General features: G+C 44.2%; 1 protein-coding gene across 2 annotated transcripts in view; it reads right to left on the minus strand.

The window, feature by feature from the left end:
• Positions 1–19,600, minus strand: part of AEBP1 (AE binding protein 1) — a 243,616-nt gene that overhangs the window by 191,655 nt on the left and 32,361 nt on the right. For both annotated transcript variants that reach the window (XM_086943442.1, XM_086943443.1), the window contains exons 3-4: positions 7,857–8,210; positions 5,116–5,205 (exon numbers count right to left, since the gene is read on the minus strand). In XM_086943442.1, coding sequence (XP_086799568.1) covers positions 5,116–5,205; positions 7,857–8,210 — 444 coding nt within the window. The remainder of the gene's footprint in view (positions 1–5,115; positions 5,206–7,856; positions 8,211–19,600) is intronic.

The raw sequence follows: 19,600 nt of genomic DNA on the forward strand, positions 1-19,600 counted from the left end.
AATCCGGCTCCCAGGAGGACTCCTGTCCCCGCAAATTTCTCAGACTTGCTGCCCCACTGTAAATCCTTTTCTCAGCAGGATTTAGAATGCCTCCTTGAAATCAGGTATCTTTCCTGCTATCTGGAAACAAATGTGCCTGCTGCCACTTGTAAAGATGCCTTAGGCAAACCCAGGGGTGCACAGCAATTTTAGACCCATCTCACTGCTGCCTACACATTAAAGATCTTAGAAAAATTGGCAAAGCGCCAACTTTCATTCTTCATGGAATCTGGCGATCTGCTTCACAACACTCAATCTGGCTTGATACAGAATAGAGACCGCCTTACTGGAAGTGTCAGAGACCATCAGAGAAACGCTGGACAGCAGCGCTTCTGCCATGGAGGTGCTGTTAGACATGGTGGCAGAGTTTGACATGGTGGCACACTCCACCTTGTTGAATAGATTAAGCCTCTTTGGCTTTCAGGGCACTGTGCTGTTTTGGATTCGTTCATTTTTGGAAGAACACTCTCAACAAGTTTTCCTTGACTAATTTTCATATTCTGCAAACCCCTGGTTTGTAGGGTGACTCCGAGCTCTGCCCTCATCCCGCTGCTCTTCAACCTTTACTTGGCCCCTTTGTCCACCCTTATTAAGACATGGGGAGTGAAGATTGTATCCTATGTTTATGATGCACAACTGCTGTACTTCTTCAGAGAACATTCAGAAGCAGCCTTTTTCAAATTGAAAGCACGCTTAAAAAGCATTGCCAATTGGATGGATGCCAACTTTTTAAAACTGAACATGGACAGAACTGAGGTGCTCTTCTTCAGCCAGATAGCCCCTCCTCCCTCGAGCCTCTGGTGGCCAGCCGAACCGAACCCACCGCCGGTACTGTCGCATCGGCTAGAAAGTTAGGGATCGTGCTTCATACTGACATTTCCTTCACTACCCAGATCAGCAGATCTCATCATCCTGCTTTGTGAAGCTAAGATCACTCAAGAAGCTACTGCCTCTGCTTCTGGAGGAGACCCAAAAAACCGTAATCCAGACTCTTGTGACATTGCATTTGGATTACGCCAAACAGCCTATATCTGGGCTTTCCTGCTTTCCTGATCCATAGACCTCCAATCATACAGAATGCAGTGGCCAGGCTGGTCCGATGGGTCCCCTTCTGGCAACACAGCTCACCTCACCTGAGGCAGCTTTATTGCCTTCCTGTTGCCAAGAGGATTGAGTTCAAAGCAATTGGGGGGCAAAGTCCCTCAATACCTAAGAAATAGACTTGGGCTGGGACCAATAGGAGAGATCCCTGAGATCTAATCATCTTCAACTCATGCGCATTTCAAGGTTTGCCAAAGTTTAAGGGGTGACAGGTTTTTTTTCAGTACAGACGGCTAAACTTTGAAACACCATGCCTTTCAAACTCCGTATGGCCAAGTCTGAGCACTGCTTCAGTAAAGATCTATACACCTAGCTCTTAAATAAAGTGTAGATATAAGTGTCAAGTCTTGTTTTTGAACCTCTGCCTTAAAGCGCCGGGACGCCTTAGACGATGCAGCTGCGCACTTTACAATTTTCTTGTATTTGGAATCATCTTATTCCCCCGTACAAAAGTCTGTGGGGCACATCATCCAACACTGCAATGGATCCCCCAACAACAAATTGATACCATCATACCACAGAGTGCTAGTAAGCAACAACACCCCAACATGATGTACATCACTCCTCCGTATACTGCATCATAACAAACCATAACACATCTCATCATTCATGCAACAATTAAGGATCTAACAACTATTGTTTCTACACGCTTGTAATTTAGACTCTATCTCACACCTGGACTTCTCTGAGGACAAAGTATTGCCAAGCAGAACTGTGGAAAATTACCATGAGTGAGCTGATAACGACACAAGTAGTAGAAATGAAAAGAAAATATGTTCCAAGATTTAAAAAAAGGAGTTAGAGATGTATAAACTTGATTGATATTGTTGGCGTGTGAATCTTTCTCCTCTGGCCCTCCAGTTGAGGAGCCTGCCACACGGTGCAGGGATGTGCAAAATCTTCCATTTTACAATGGGCGCTTGTGCTGCGGCCAGTTTCAGACTGTCACACTAGCTCCCATTGTAAAATTAAAATTTGCGACCGCACCATGTGCGGGTCACATTCTCATTTGGTATGCAGAAACGATGACCTATGGTTGGGCGGTACCCTCACCAAAACGTCGTCCACTCGACATCATATTGAGGGCCCTAGTCTCTCTTTCTTTCTCTCTAGGCCCTTAGACTCTCTTTTTTCACTCTGCTTATTATTATCTAGGATAATTTTTGTTTTTTATAACATTTTTCTTGGTTCTTGTGTTAAATGTCCTCATTTGACACAGACATATATTTGCATAACAATATATTAACAAAGTATCAGAATTATCACTGTGTTGTCAGATATTGTAGCAAGGAACACCAACTTTACTTCTATTAATAATAACATGAAAAGCAACCTGCTAAGAACATCCCTAATCCCACCCCCAACAGGCAGCCAATAGTCATCAATAATGTTCCATCTGATCAGCCAAAGTTTCCTACAAAAGTAACATAAAACAGAGGACATATGCAGTTGCTACATCAATATGAAAAATGAACATCCTTTAATCGTAACAGGATAAATCATATATAATATTTGCAAAACTGTCAATCAATATAAATTGATAGTGAATTAAAAATGTATCTGCATTATGTCAGTGGAACGCGGTTATAGTGGATGATTACCATCTTTGGTACAAGTTTTGAACTCTTTCACTAAAGGGTATCATGTCTGTGCTATAAAATACTTCCTCAGCCCGGGTAATTTCTCCCTATGCCGCAGGTTACGGTACTCTCAGACTGAAACCAAGGTAAGGATACTTGTCCCATGTATCGACAGTTGTAGGAAGTGGACTTTACCAGTGAATTGTAATGTTATCTTTCTCCAAAAGTAAAACAAGATCGATAAATTTAGGAGTAGCTTTCTCACGCTTTGGGCAGGGAATGAACCCAACAAGACCACCTCAGGAGAAGTCACCAGTGTGTGGTCAGTTATAGTTGTTAATAATTCAATAATGCCAACCCAATAGGAACAGAAGAAGGGTAGGTCTAATGCATGTGTAGTAGGTAAGTCAACATCTAGTCATTCGCAAAGGGGCATACAGATTCTGCTGCGGGATATATCTTATTGATACGATTAGGCATGACATGTGCCTGTTCAAGACATTAAATTGAATATATTTGGAGCAGGTGCCATGTGACACTTTTCCAGGGATTATCTAATATTTTATGCCACTCAGTATCATGGAGTTGTCTTAACTGAGTCTGACTCCCAAACATCTCAAAGAGAGTCTCTGGAATAGTCCCAGTGCTGCAAAAAAGATCTGTAATCCCACTTAATCAATTTCCCCCATCTCCAATAGTGGAAAGTGTTTGGTATACCTAATGTGAGGAGGGTTCAAAGACGCGTGTGTGAAGCTTAATACCTTTTTAATGCCTCAGTACATACAAAACTGACCCAAGGGAAGGTCATAATCTGTAATGAGTGTCAAAAAGTCCAGTAGATCACCTTTAAATAAAAGATCACTAGTGTCAGGAGATCGAAATCAGTCTATGTCTGAAGTTGCCTGGAATGCATCTAACCGACCAGGTAGGAAAGCGGAACAGGTAAATAGCAGGAGAATGGTAGGATGCATTGCTAATGGTGCAGGTACTACCAAGACACAACAGGGCCATTTGGAGCAGTATGGAAAGATGTGATTGGGGGCATTTGGAAGGCAACAAAGAATAATATGATAAACCGTCTTTAAACAGAGTAACATTGAATCCTGTTTCAGCTAAGAAGCGACCGACCAGCCACTGAGCCATCCATTGCAGGTTAGATGCCAAATGATAGTGTTTAAAATCTGGAAGGGAAAGGCCACCCGCAGGCAGCAATAGGTATCTTCAAAGTGGACAGAGCAACCCAGGGCTTTTCTGCACCTGAGATAAATGCAGTTATTAATTAATGAAGGTCCCTAAGAAAGGTGCAGGGGATGAGAAGAGGAAAGTTTCCAAAATAATACAATACACATGGGAGCGTTACCATTTGTATTAATGCTACTATAACCAATAAGGGGAGAGAAGACCAGAATACCATTTAACGTTGAAGAACCCAAACTGCCCTACCTATGTTTCCTTGCTCTAAATCATTCGGTGAATAGTATAAATGAGCACCTAAATAATGACAAGTAACTAGTTCGCGTTGAAATGTAGGGTCCAATTGTACTTGTAAAGGAGGAGCATCAATCAGGTTGAATGGAAAAATACATGACCTAGACCAGTTTACTTTGGAACCTGAGATAACAGCAAAGTCATCCAATAGGCCTGCAGTGGAAGAAAGATCCAAGCTCCCATCTCTTATACATAGCATTAAATTGTCTTCATACAAAGATACTGGATGTACGGAACCAATGCAGTCCAAGAAGACGAAGAGAAGATGCAAGGGGTTCAATGGCCAAGGCAAATAACAAGGGCAATAAGGGGCACCCTTGGCAGGTTCCCCTGCCAATCTCCCACAAATAAGAGATGCAATGTCCGGTTTTCACACACCGCAATGGTTTTGTGTACAGAATGTGCACCCACTTACTCTTATATAGGCCTTTCCCAAACAAACACAAAACGTTACGCATATATCCTCAGTGGAGGGAATCCAGGCCAAACGAAACACATGCAACATTCGGAAATAGCTCTAACGAGTCATCCTTAACCATCCATAACGTGCGTAAATTAAGAGAGGTACTGAGACCAAGAACAAAACCAGATTGATCATCCTGTATTAAGACTGCAATCTCCAGCAAGAGGCGACAGGCTAGGATCTTAGCCAAAAATGTTTAATTTGCATTCAAAATGGATAACGGACGATAATAGGCAATGTCTGATGGGTATTTATATATGGTTCAACATGGTAGACATAATAGCGTCATTCAGAGGAGGAGGGAGGGAACTCAATTCAAAGGAAGAATCATAAACTATAGCAAGTCTTGGTGCTAACTGCTTGGATCTAGGATAGTTTAAAGCAAAGATCTGTACTGGTTTCCAGCTACTTTTCTGTATCTTTTATATATTCTCTTGAACCTACCAGGACGAAGGTCAGTTCTCCAGTCTTCTTGGTCGGGTTCAACAGTTTCCACAGGCTCTTCCAGATCGATGGGCGGTTTATAAAATTCATCTGAAAGAAAAAAGACCCAATGGTGAATGAGGTAACACTGCTAATTAGCTGACTCCATTGGCAGCTACTAGCATCATAAGTCAACAAAATTATTGGTCAGTTTAAGGAGCTGTGTTCTGGTTCCAACATGAACCACCAGATTTGTATGCAGGTATAAAATGCCAGTTATACCCAAAATGGCCTCTGCCACCACACTGCTCCTGTTTTGCCACCCCCTTGCACATGCATGCAAAATGTCCTTTCCTCTCACACCTTCTGTTCCTGAAATTTCCTGCATTTCCTAACCCATTGCTTTTCTTGCTCACATAATTGACCTCCACATCATATCATCTGTAGCTCTCACATCTGCATGGCTTGCACCCTCTCCATCCAGTTTTTTATGTTATCTCATACACTGAATAGATCCCCCACCTGAAATGCAATAGCAATAGCCTTGCTCAGTTTTGTGTTACTGGCCACCCACAATCTCTCCTACATTTTTTTTACTATAGCACTGAATACTTTCTTGGTCTTTAATCAATTTGCCAGTCATTGCCTGAAACTGACCATTGATTGCCAGTTCCCTCAGTCTCGCCCCAAACGCATCACTGTTTTGTGCTGTTTTTGGGGTAAGGTATAGAACTTGGGTCTGATCATAGCAACATTGACTGACATGGCAAACTTTATCTCAAGTCTCATTTTCACTACTTTGTTAACATTTAGAATGATGTAAATGTAAATCCAGTACTTGTATAGCGCACAAATCACCCCCCCCCCCAAGGGGTATCTCGGCGCTGGGAGCCGTTGGGAAGATTGAGCGATCTATTGCCTAGAGTCGCATGGTGCTTGGCAGACCCCTGCCGCCGAAGCGTGGGGATCGAACCATGATCCCCAGCGTCCAGCGTCAGTCGCCCTGGCCGCTGCGCCACACCTCTCCACACAATGATAACCCCTTGAGCATCAACAGCGCATGGTAAATATTTAAAAACTTGCTGCACTTCTTTGCCTAATGCACTCATACAAAGACATAATCATTGTGACTCATATCATATGGGTTCATGCTTTTAAGTCAGGCTTTAAACGCTTCAACCCGAGGCAATCATATATAATACAAGCTCTGGCAAAGCCAATAGATGTGGACTGCATTTTGATTTCTAACACATTTGAAAAAATATCCTGCTGCAGTGAGAAAAACTGTAAACAGTTTATCCATGAGAAGGGGAATTAAATGTGTGATGATTTGGGATTAAGTTTTGAGATGTTAAGTAACGCTTCATGCATTTGAATGTAAGCACTCTATAGTGGGGGAATGAATCGCCAAACAGCCAATAGTATAAGGTGAGAGAGAAAGACTCTTCTGGGTTCAACCAAAGCCCTCTCTATGTATATTTTAAAGCATTGGTAACAATAACTCTGCAGACAACTGAGCTATCAAGCCACACCTGAAAAGGGGCTCAGGCTGATTTAGGGCCTTATCTTGAGTTTGGTTGACAGGATATTTCATCACAATTGTGGTGGATATCACACCCACCGTATTACAGGTGCTATGCAATGAACTTGTGATATGATGGAAAGGATATTTGCTGAATTATGTCTGCAAAACTCTACATAAGGCCCTTAGCTTAGAACTAACCAAGAGAGTGTGACTGGGAACCCCTTGCCTGTGTGTTCATATACAGTTTGTGGCTCCAAACTAATGGAAAAGAGGGAAAGTTAGAGGTAGTGCTGGGAGGGAGAGCTGGGCGTTGAAGAATGGCTTAATTGACTGGTAGTAAGTGAGATTCCATTGCAGGGCATGGAGCTCCTGCTTTGTGAATGAGTGAGCATCTACTCTGAAGTATGAGAAAACGGACGAATGAATGAGTGAGACTCTAGTGACGTATTTGGGGTTCGATGACAAATAAATGAGTGTGACTCCACTGACGGGTGTAAGGTTACTAGCAAGATTCCATTGAGGAGCATGAAGTTTTTGCTGGTTGGAACGAGTGAGTGCCCTTTTCAAGGTATTAGAATAGCAAATTATGAATATGTGAAACCTCATTGAAGGGTATGAGGATTTGATAAGAAGACTATGAGGCCAGTAATGGGAAATGAGTGAAATGCCATTGAAATAAGTGAAGTGATGTTGGAAGGTCTGACACTCCATCTAAAGAGTGAGGAAACTGATATTAAAAATGATTGCGACTCCTTTGAAAGTCTATGATGCGAGTGATGGGAAGGAGTCAGGCTCCAATAAAGTCCGATGGAAATATGTGAAACTCCACTGGTCTGTAATAGAAAATGAATTAGAAATAAGTGGGACTCCATATATGAAATATGTGATGTTAGCAATGTAGCAACATTAGATACTCCATCAATAATGTGGTATGAGAAATTGGTGAGACTCTATTGAAGGGTATGAGTTGAGCGGTGATCAATGGACGACCAATATGAAATTATTTTGCATAATACCAGTGAATAGCCATTTTAGTGCATGAGGCCAGTGGAGTGAATGGGAAATATCCCGCTAACGCATATCGGTTTAGTGATATGAGAATGAGTGAGATGCTAGCGAGAGAAACTCCATTCAAATGTACAGGATGAGTGAGGGTGAATGAGTGTGGTTCTGTTGAAGTACACAAGACTGACATCACATGTCTGATAGACACTGTTGGCCAATATCCACCTCTTACCTTCATCGTGATCGGGTCGATATTTCTCCTCCTCCTCGTAAGGCGGGTGTGTTCTGCTTGTATCTGGCACTTGGGATCTCTCTTCAGTGTCTGGAGGAGGCACGAGTGGTGTCTCAGGCCTGGGGAACCTCTCTTTCTCTTCCTCCTCCTCCTCGTAGGTTGGCCAGGTCTCGGGTACTTTTTCAGTCCTTCTGGCTGGGGGTGTCCTGGTGGTCTTTGGTGGTTTCACCTTGGGCTTCTTGGTGGCTTTGGGTTTCTTCTCTTTCGGTTTCTTGGTGGCTTTGGGTTTCTTCACTTTTGGTTTCTTGGTTGGTTTGGGAGGCTTCTCCTTCTTTGCCTTGGGTTTTACCTTCCCTGTGACATCAGTAAGAAGAAGAGGTGACATTTGTCAGTTTAATCACACAACAAAATCAAAAATCAAAAAGTAAACTAGGAACTTTGAGACCCACCCAGAAAATGATCAGGGACAGGGTCTCATCCTTGTTTATACATGTAAAGGGACAGTTATACTGCTTGATTTTGAGAAAGGTGTACTGTATGGAAACTGGCAATGGTATTTCCTCTTGCAGAGAATCCTCTGATGGAAATTACACTTATGGAGAAATTTACATTATCATTGCTTGTAAGAGGTTTAAATATGTTATAAGGTTCTCTAAGCCAAGTGCTAAGCAGTGAGTTACGCAAGAGCACACAGTTACCCATCGAAATATGTGTATCCACACATGCCCGAATTACCCTAAAGTAAGAGGGCAGGGTTAGGGTGTAGCTAAGACAGTGATTTAGAAAGGGATATGCCGTCTCTGCGCACTTCCACAGCCGCACGTTACCCAGGTAAAGCTCAAGTAACGTACAGAGGAGCCAGTCCTGAAGCCTTGTTGGATGGATACACAGCTAGGATGCTGTGTTTGTGCCTAACTGGAGCACAGTCTCACTATATTTATATTTGTGATCATATCAACAGTTTTGAAATTGATGCAGAAAATAGCAGATCCAAGGAAAATACATAAAATGTAATCAAGAATTAGGTAAACTTGCCTCCCCGTTCCAGCACTTTTTATACTTCATTTCCTCATATTGTTGTGCTATCACACAGTTTCATGTTCCCTGTGCTGATGATAACATTAAGGGCCAGATGTAGGTAATCTCAATTTACCTATTCTTAAATACCGAATCATACCGATTCGGTATTTAAGAATAGGTAAACGGGATGTAGGTAATTTTTCGTTAAAAATTACCAAATGGGTAAGTTTCGGTAATTACCGAATCGGTATTTACCGATTCGGTAATTGCCTTTCATTCCTATGGGCCTGGGCCTGGAGGCCCATAGGAATGAAAGGCAATTACCGAATCGGTAAATACCGGTTCGGTAAAAGGGGGAAAACATTGAAGGGTGGCATGGTGTCATGGTGACATGGTGTCCCCTCAATTGTGTAAGCGTGCACATGTGGCACACATACATGCCCTAATAGCATGTATGTCTGCCACATCGCACTGTTGGAAAAGCAAAAAAAATGCTTTTTCAAGGGTTTTCATTATTTACCATCAACTTGTAGTTGGTGTTAAATATCGAATCCTTAACTGAGGAATGCACTAACTTGAGTGCTCCCTAAATCCTGGATTCGGTAATTTACCGAATCGGTATGTTAAGAATTCGGTATTTTACTGAATCCTTAAATTACCGATTCGGTAAAATACCGACTCCTAAAAAAATGCCATCTACATATAAAAAGCCCAATGCCGGTCGATAACGGCCGAAATTCGGTAATTTCGTCTGTTACCGACCGGTATTGGGCGACCCAAAAGGGGGTGGTGATGGACTGAGCATCTGAATCAATCAAACACTCACACCCAGTCAAAAGATCTGGGTTTAATCCATCACCGTTCTTTAGCCCACTCTGCCACCCCAGTTCAGACATGGCTATATGCAAATCAGTCTGACCCTGTGCCTCATGGGAACAGTCCAGCCCGAACTGCCACGCCATGTCTTCCCTGGACCGGAAACAAGCTTCCGAGGACCGGTTTCTGGCATTCCAGCCGTCTTCAGCCCGGCTTGCTTGATTCCAGTGGCAAAGTGAGCAGGGACTCACGTCTGAGCATACCCTGCCACACTTATGGCGGCCAAAAGCGGTACAAAAAGGGGTGGTGATGGACTGAGCATCTGAATCAATCAAACACTCACACCCAGTCAAAAGATCTGGGTTTAATCCATCACCGTTCTTTAGCCCACTCTGCCACCCCAGTTCAGACATGGCTATATGCAAATCAGTCTGACCCTGTGCCTCATGGGAACAGTCCAGCCCGAACTGCCACTCCATGTCTTCCGTGGACCGGAAACAAGCTTCCGAGGACCGGTTTCTGGCATTCCAGCCGTCTTCAGCCCGGCTTGCTTGAATCCAGTGGCAAAGTGAGCAAGGGACTCACGTCTGAGCATACCCTGCCACACTTATGGTGGCCAAAAGCGGAATAAAAAAGGGGGTGGTGATGGACTGAGCATCTGAATCAATCAAACACTCACACCCAGTCAAAAGATCTGGGTTTAATCCATCACCGTTCTTTAGCCCACTCTGCCACCCCAGTTCAGACATGGCTATATGCAAATCAGTCTGACCCTGTGCCTCATGGGAACAGTCCAGCCCAAACTGCCCGAACAGGTATTGGGCGACCTACATCTGGCCCTTAGATGGGTACTTTGATTTATGGGTTTTCATTCTAGACCAATGTTTTCTCCTTTTCACTCAGAACTGCAATTATTTATATCACTTTGCACTTCATTGCTATCTTCTTCAAATGACATTTAAGTCCTCTCTCCTGCTGATTCAAAGTCTAGGCCTGAAGACAAAGTCCATTGCACTCTATTGTGCACATACTCAAATGTGCTAGGAGGTGAGGCAATCCAGCTACAAAGTACCACATTGTAAGGTGGCATTCTGGAGAAAGAAGATAAACTCTGGACCCCTCTGTTACAGTTGCAGTGTCTTTGGACCATTCCAGAAGAGTGCAACAAGCTGATTACAAACAGGGGGCAAACTTAATCATGGGCAGTGGGAGACACACTGAATAAAAGGAGGCCCCCAACCCACTGCAACATCTGTCACACCAGGAAGGAGCACCAACCTTGTTTATGGTTTTTTAACCCTGACTGGAGGATCCATACAATAAAAACTATTTTGAGATCTCCTAGACAGGTTTAAATTAGTCACTTTCACACACATTATCACCCAACACACCTACAAAGACCTCAAACTTGCACTTTTCACCATTCAGCTTAACAACCAAAGATCTCTGCTAAAGTGACCCTTCGAGGGACTCATATGGCATTGCAGCACCAGCCCCACGAGGAGCAAAAAACCCAGTGATGAAGCATGGCATCCCCAGGGATGTGTGAGCTCAGCAAGGAACAGTCCTTAGGATTCCCTTCCCAGGTCCCGTCCACCATCTGGCCTCTCTCTCTCATCTTCTGATAGGAACAGTACCTCCCTAATTTGATTTGACACCAGGAAGTGTGTCATTCAAGAGAATGGCTCACAGAGTGTTATTATATGCCACATATTAGAACTTCCAGTGCTGAGCTCAGTAAATTAATTTCTACAACTCCCTTGTACATAGCAGACGTGTGCTATCCGTGAGAATGGATCACATTGTAATGTTATCACAAGACATGTTGGAACCCTCAGTGCTGAGCAAATACATTTCTGCAACTCCTCATCACATAGCAGGTGTGCTAAGCTTTCCCTTAGTCTCCTTTTCAATAAACTTATTAAGATAATTAGGCAGCCTCCTTTGTATGACTTAATTTTTATAGTTTTGTCATATATAATCCATGTGCTTCGCATATGCGATTCTGTTTAAAAGCGATGAAAGTTGCTATACAATTCACAGGTTGTCATTTAACCTACACCATGTTCTTAATACTTCTGTTCTCAGTAAGAATGATGAGGTTGTGTGTGATTCTTGAATAAAAAGAATCTCTCTTCTGTTATGGCTCGGAGTGGGTACAGATAAGTGAACCTTCCCATGCTTGGCATAGACAGAATGGGCACACAGAGCATTTGTAGCATAGAGGGCTTCATCAAAGTGAAATCCGTGACTTTTTGAATCACTACGGCACACAATCTCTGAAATAATTAACAGTCAAAACATATTTCTGCAAAGACTTCTTTTCACAGCCCAGTTAGCAGCTTCCCCAGATAGAAGCAATTACTGTTACAAGAACAGCCAGTGCTTAATTTGAGCCGGTGGTTTTCAGTGCTCAGTACCAGCACTTAATTGATTTCCGGTGCTGGCCACCCGCACTTAATTGTCAACACCATACTTAGGACAGTCGGCCACGTGGTGGCGCTGCTCATCTAATTTAGAGATGAGCAGAACAAGGGTTGTTTATGAATACAACAATATACATTAAAAATTACCAATACCTGGATCCACAGCCATTCCTTTAGCTTGGGGACTTGGAATTATCTGAAATGCCGCACTTGATGGCGAGAGAGATGGTTAGTAGTTGTTTTGGCAGCGATGACAGGGGCGATGGGTGGTGCAAGCTGCAGTGGCCTCCTGGTCAGGGCCCTGGCACTTATTATTTTACAAATTAAGCACTGCAACACGCCTTTGATAAGATCATCCCCACACAGCCTCGGCAAGTTCCTCTGAGAGGAACAAATAACAGACTTTGTTGGTCTCTTATCGGTTTGTTGGGAAATCTTGGGAATTTCCAGTAGACCAGGCAGCCTCTGAGCAAGAGAAGAGATTTCCAGTGTCCGATGCTTTTTTTAAGCCTATTCACAAAAGCATTTTGAAGTATGTAAAGTAGTACCCATGTAGTACTCTTAAGTACTCTTACCTAATTTGTGAATTGCCTCCCAAAAAATCTAAAATAGTATTAAAAAATTGATTTGTGTACATTCATATACAGTTAGTACAAATAGAAAGGTGTGTACCCTCATTGCACCTTTACATTTTTAATAATAGTGAGATGGACGTGTTGAGGCCGATTCACAAATCTATTTAGGAGAACGCAAAAGAGTACTCCTGTAGTACTCAGACATACATTTGTAAATTGGCCCCTGTTTGCCAATCATCATCCGCAGTGCCAAGAGATGACCTGGGGTACACAGCAGCGCTATTTAAATGTTTTCAAAATGATATCTACAGAGTACAGCAATCACAAAGCTTTTCACCCAGACCAAACAACTGCGACAAGACATCACGCACACCCTACAGCGTGGAGCCGGGTGAATTCCGGGCTGGAGTTCAAGAATGGATGTTTACAAAACGTAAACTATCTCACTGCTTTTCCAGCTGTGCACAGGGGTCAGGGAGGAAAGAAAAAAACGTCATTTTCTGCAAGAAATTAATGCCACGTGTGCTGAGGCTCACATGGACGAACGAGGGAAGATTGGAATAGTCTAATATTCTGCCACGTTCAAAGAAGAAAGAAGTTCTTTAGTTTCAAAGACATGCTCAATGTTCTGGATCTGGGGATTTCAACAATGTTCGCTCACATGCTTCCAAAAAGGAAGACAAAACAAGACTTCCTGCCAACAAATATCGTCAGTAGAAAAACATCCTGGCACAAGTTGTTAATGACTGTGTGCACCGCAAATGCTGACTGTGCAGGTGGCGGCCATTTTGGAGCAGGAAGTAGGGTCTAGGGAAAATACAGAACGGTCTGAAATAAGGGCAGATTCAAGGGAAAAGTAGATCATTTCATGTACTGGAAAAGACTAGTAGATGTTTGGTTAATGCAGAGAGTTTGTAGTTTGGCAAGAGAGTGTGAAACTTTGAAATATATGGTTTGATACAGAAAATCCAGAGGCCTTTAGAAGGCAGCAGCTTGGACAGCATGCCGAAAGGGTGCGCCTGGTCCTGTTGCCTGCCACCCACAGTCCAAATGAGGTGCTATTTTTTTAGTACACGAAAAGTATGTACCCAGTTTCTGGCTATTGAGAATAAACAAGAGTAAAACTGCTTTACGCGGATAGAGCTGACCAGCTCTGGTATTCATCCTTCTTAGGTCGGTAATAGGCGCATAACTAATTTGGGTAATAATAGTAATTCTGTTATGAAGAACTGTATAAAAATATAAAACTGATAATGAGCTGACCTTGTTTCTAATTGTGACGTGAATAGAAGGCGTAAATATTTCTACCCCTATCGCAGCTGGCATGTATCCTTTTGGCGACTTCAAAATGGTATAACACGCCCATTGTCGTATTAAAATATCCATCGTAAAGGGATCTTCTATTAGCATTTCAAAGGTACTAAATAATGAGGCACGATCATGTGTAGTACACAAAGAATCTTGGGGTGCAGTGTGACCGGGCTGAGCAGTACTTTTGTACTACTATAGCACATATCATGAGAAGCGTGGCTCAATGGTTAGAGCGGCAGACCCTGATGCAGAGGTCTGGCCCGGGACCAGGGTTCAATTCCCGCTTTGGTGGCTCTTGGACTCAATCTCCCCGGACCTGATAATTCTCGCCTCGGTGCCTTGTCTAATCATGGGTCCCACTCTGCGACTCTGGGCAATAGCTTGCTTAATCTCCACAACGGCCCCAGCAGCGCTTGAATGCCTGGCTTTACCTTAGGGGTGCCCAGGAGTGGACATCTCACAGGAAAGCCAGGAAGGGTTCCACAGCGGTATGAATACAGCGCTACGAGACCTCAGGGTAGAAGTGCGCTATACAAACATATTTACATGACTGGGGACGATTTATGAGAAGTTGTTATGGGGCTTTTCATATGGTACAAAAGAGAGAATTGAATAGACAAGGAATCATAGACTCCAATATAATACGATTGTCAGAATCTTTTAAGCAACGCGTGTGTCACTTTAGGTTATTTGGTCAAATGCAAGTGAGAACTCTTCCGGTGAAGCAATAATGTAGGGCACAGTGTGACACAAAAGTCCAACACTTAAAGAAAAGTAAAATAATTTACAGCAAAGGAGTGTGTAGCCCTGATTTCTCCAAGGGTCCACTATATGCGACACCTCTCTCTCCTGGTTGCCGGTCCTGCATGTGTTGGTCTGATCAGTGCTATTTTGCATGGGGGTAAGGCTCCCTATCTGCATAATCATGGATTAGCTGCACTTTCTATGTCATCTACTATCTGCTGCATAAAAAGCAGATTTTCACAACACAAATGTTCTCCCTATTTCAAACAGATCCGATGTTACAGAAAAGTGCCTTAGATGGCGCCTGGCAGTGATAGACCCTGCAAAAAGGCTAATAGGACACCTTTCAGTTGTTGATTGCTGTATTTAGATATTTAAATGGTGCATTTGTGTGAAAAGGATGCTCGGACAGTATTAATGTGTGTATGGAATGACAAAATAGTGAAATACTGCGGTCACAGGAGTCAATGCATTATGCCTCATATTTTTCCTTTCCACATAATTTAGCACTGCAGCATAAGTTTCATCCTCCACTGGGACATAACTCTAGCAGCCCTGACCATAGGGTTATACCACCCCTTACGTAAACAGTAACACTACCTGCATCATTGTTAGGCTCATGAAACATACTATAGTGTATCTAACTAAATAAAGAATCATACCTCCACACAGGTTGCACCTCTACCTCTGCTATCAACACGTTACCTAACTGCAGACTGTTCTTCCTTCTAGCATGAATGAAAATTCTAAAGCCATGTAGCCTTCACATTGAAAGCTGCGAAATCCACGTGGATTAAGACAGTGAGACATAGCTATAGGGCGGACAAGTGGTCTATCAAAGTCGAGGCTGCCCTCGTAAATGGGAAAAGATATGGGGGGGGCAAGCGCGCAGGCCACTGAATAGGGCCATGAGGTGGGTCTTGCAGTCTTCCGGAGACAATATTATCCACAACACCACTCTCAACTGTAATGATGTTAGCGGCAAGCAATTGAATTTGGCAACAGTGCACCAGGGGGTACCAGGTACATTTGTCCATCCACTAAATATGTTATGTATGCAGTATATCTGAAGCTTGTTTTTATGTTTAATAAAAAGATTTTTTTTAAGACACTGAGATTTAAAACTGTAATGTGAAAATACCAATAAAAAAAATGTAAAACAAAAACAACAACAAAAAAGAAAAGTGCCCCATATCTGAACTGATATTTCCAAAAGGCAACTTCAATTTTTTGGCCTCTGAAATGGGTCTGTAAACAAACAGCAACAATTAATGTGACCATTACGGCCTCTTGCACCGCAAATTACCTTGTACTGAAAGCGCTCCCAATTTTTGCAGATAAGGCAACTAAGGCAACGAGAGAAAGACATGCTGTTATTCCACAGGCTTGAACTGTCAGTTCACAAAATCCCCTGAGTGCTAGCTACCACGTGTCATGGTTTCACAGCTAACAGGTATAGCACTGGACCACATTCACTTCCGGGATCAGCCTGGGGTCTTGTTTGGTCAGTCCTGGGTTTGCACTAGGAAAGAATAGCCCAAGTGCATGAAGGGGAACTGTAAAGCCAGGATCTGTCCCCACATTCGGGGTCACAGGGCTGGAAGCCTGTTTTTCCCTTCATGTTTTATGGCTTTCCTATTAATTTGAGCCAGCTGCCCTTGCGTGGTGAAAGAAAAGGTCAAGTCAAGGGCGACTGGAATCCCTTAGACCCCCAAGGAGGGTCGAGGAAGCGTGTCTACAAGGATCAGCATCTCGCCCTCAATGCTGTGGGGTCACGGCGGGTCTGCCCCCAGGAGCAGACCCGTCAACCTTTCAGCACTAAAATGAGGGTGATATCCAACAACATCAACAGATCCACGAGATACAAGGGGCAAGAAAAGAGCGGTGGACTACGCAGGGATTTTTTTTTAACTGTGGAAATTATGCATTCTTTAGCACTTTGGCCAGTAGCGCTGGTCAGAACTAATACGGCATAAAGATCATTTTACAGTAAACTTGATGGAAACTATAAGAAGCGGTCTGTATCATTCGTTGTAAGTTCATATAGCTTTAAAGCCCATTTGCAGTGGGGGCTTGGCTTTTCACTTCTCCTTCTGAAAAGATTATGGAAATGTAGTGGAGAATTATTCATCTGAGCCCAAGGCGCCAGTGACATTTGTCAGAAACGAATTTAAAGACACGACTTAGTGACTATGGGCCTCGTCGAAGAATTGAAGCACACATTGAACCACTAACAATTGCAGAACCTAATAGGAGTATGATTTAAAGACGCCATCACAGTCGAGGTGGAGTCTGACTGCGTACAAAGCCAGACCCTCAATGGACCAAAGGCCACATAGCTGTCAAGTTTCCAAGTTAAAATCCTCGGTAAGCAACACATTGCCAGGCGATATGGAGAGGGGGAATGGCCCGGTAAAATTTTAGCGCACACACTTCGTCCTCCTCGTGACAGGGCCTATATTACTGAAATCAAAGGCCCGAATGACCAGGTGTTCCATTCCACTGCGGATATCTGTGACGCTTTCCTTACACATTTTAAAACTCTATATACCTCGCTGAAATCGCTTTGGTTTACCTAGAAAGGCATATGCCGGACTTCCTTGCCCTTCCCATATCTCCGGATATCGTATTAGAGGCACTAAGGTTCATCAGCGCCCGGCCTGGACGGGTTTTCTGCTGATTTTTACAAAGCTTATAAGGATTTACTGGTGCCGCAGTTAATAGAGGTGTATGCGGAGGCTCTCGAATCTGGTATCCTCCCTGCAACTTTCCGAGAGGCTGTTATTATCCTTCTCCCTAAGCCTGGGAAAGACCCTGCACTTTGCGGCTCCTATGGCCCACTGTCCCTGCTTAATCTTGATTACAAAATACTGGCCAAAGTTATTGCTATCCGTTTATCTTTATTGATGGAATATATCATTTCTCCTGCACAGTCTGGCTTCATCCCCCATAAAAAAAAAGTTTCCAAGTTAGTGAGTGATTAGCACATCCAGTTCAGGATTTTTTTGCTTTGCATTCTAGGATTTGTAGTACAACCTCCAAAAAAACAGATTGGACTGCATGTCCTAGAATGCACAGAAAAATCTCGCTCTGGACCAGCAGATCAAGCATGGACCCAAGAAACTTGACAACACTGGGGTAAACCGTTGCCAATGCGATTAGCAGTCCTGCTTGCAGTTCCTAGCTCACAGAGAGGAGCAGAGATTGTAAAGTATGTTGGTCTGGACCTCAATGGACTGATGCACCCAGTGGGGGGATATCTGTGTTTGACCTGTGGTCAGAGGTTTGAATCCAAGCAGGTCCACTCGGCCTAGCTGACCCCCAGGTTGATAAAATGAATACAACTGAGTTTAGTACAAGAAACAGCTATTAGTGCCTGGAAAATTCTAGTGGTGAATGTGAGCTTTACAGATATATGTAATGTATCACTAAGGTCCTCCTTGACCTCACTGTTGAGGCGCATTACACATTAAAGGGGTTATCTGTAAACAACATCATAGCAGGTCTCTACCCCAGGTGCCCTCATTAGCCAAAGCAGAATGCTAGATGCTTAATGATGGTAAGTGTTAGTGATGCAGGACATGGTAAAGAGAGGTGTTGTCTTCACTGGATGACCTCCTTAAATACCCGGAGGCCACTGTTGTGACGCCTAGCAACAATCTGACTTTAGCAAGCGCTCCGGGTGAGTTTTGAGACCTCTCCACTCACCCAATACACCCCACACTCTCCCAATGGACCCCACACTCTCCCAATGCACCTCACGCTCTCCCAATACATCCCACGCTCTCCCAATACACCCCACGCTAACCCAATGCACCCTACGCCACGCTCTCCCAATGGACCCCACACTCTCCCAATGCAGCACACGCTCTCCCAATGCACCCCATGCTCTCCCAATACATCCCATGCTCTCCCAATGCACCCCTGCTCTCCCAATGCACCCCCGCTCTCCCAATGCACCCCAAGCTCTCCCAATACACCCATGCTCTCCCAATGCACCCCCACACTCTCCCAATGCACTCCACGCTCTCCCAATACACCCACACTCTCCCAATGCACCCCCACACTCTCCCAATGCGCCCCATGCTCTCCCAATCCATCCCATGCTCTCCCAATGCACCCCCGCTCTCCCAATGCACCCCAACCTCTCCCAATACACCCACGCTCTCCCAATGCACCCCCACACTCTCCCAATGCACCCCCATGCTCTCCCAATACACCCCACGCTCTCCCAATGAACCACTGCTCTCCCAATGCACCCGCCCTCTCCCAATGCACCCCACGCTCTCCCAATGCACCCCACACTCTCTCAATGCACCCCATGCTCTCCCAATGCACTCCATGCTCTCACAATGCACCCCACACTCTCTCCCAATGCACCCCACGCTCTCCCAATGCACTCCATGCTCTCACAATGCACCCCACACTCTCTCCCAATGCACCTCACGCTCTCCCAATACACCCCACACTTTACCAATGCACCCCACACTCTCCCAATGCACCCCGCGCTCTCCAAATACACCCTACGCCACGCTCTCCCAATGGACCCCACACTCTCCCAATGCACCCCACGCTCTCCCAGTGCGCCTCATGCTCTCTCAATACATCCCACGCTCTCCCAATGCACCCCGCTCTCCCAATGCACCCCACACTCTCCCAATGCACCCCACACCACGCTGTCCCAATACACCCCATGCTCTCCCAGTGCGCCTCACGCTCTCCCAATACATCCCACGCTCTCCCAATGCACCCCGCTCTCCCAATACATCCCACGCTCTCCCAGTGCACCCCACACTCTCCCAATACACACCATGCTCCCTTCTCCTCCTTCATCCCTGGAAATTCAGCTCCT

The sequence above is a fragment of the Lissotriton vulgaris genome, chromosome 11, assembly GCF_964263255.1.
Source record: "Lissotriton vulgaris chromosome 11, aLisVul1.2, whole genome shotgun sequence".
NCBI lineage: Eukaryota > Metazoa > Chordata > Amphibia > Caudata > Salamandridae > Lissotriton > Lissotriton vulgaris.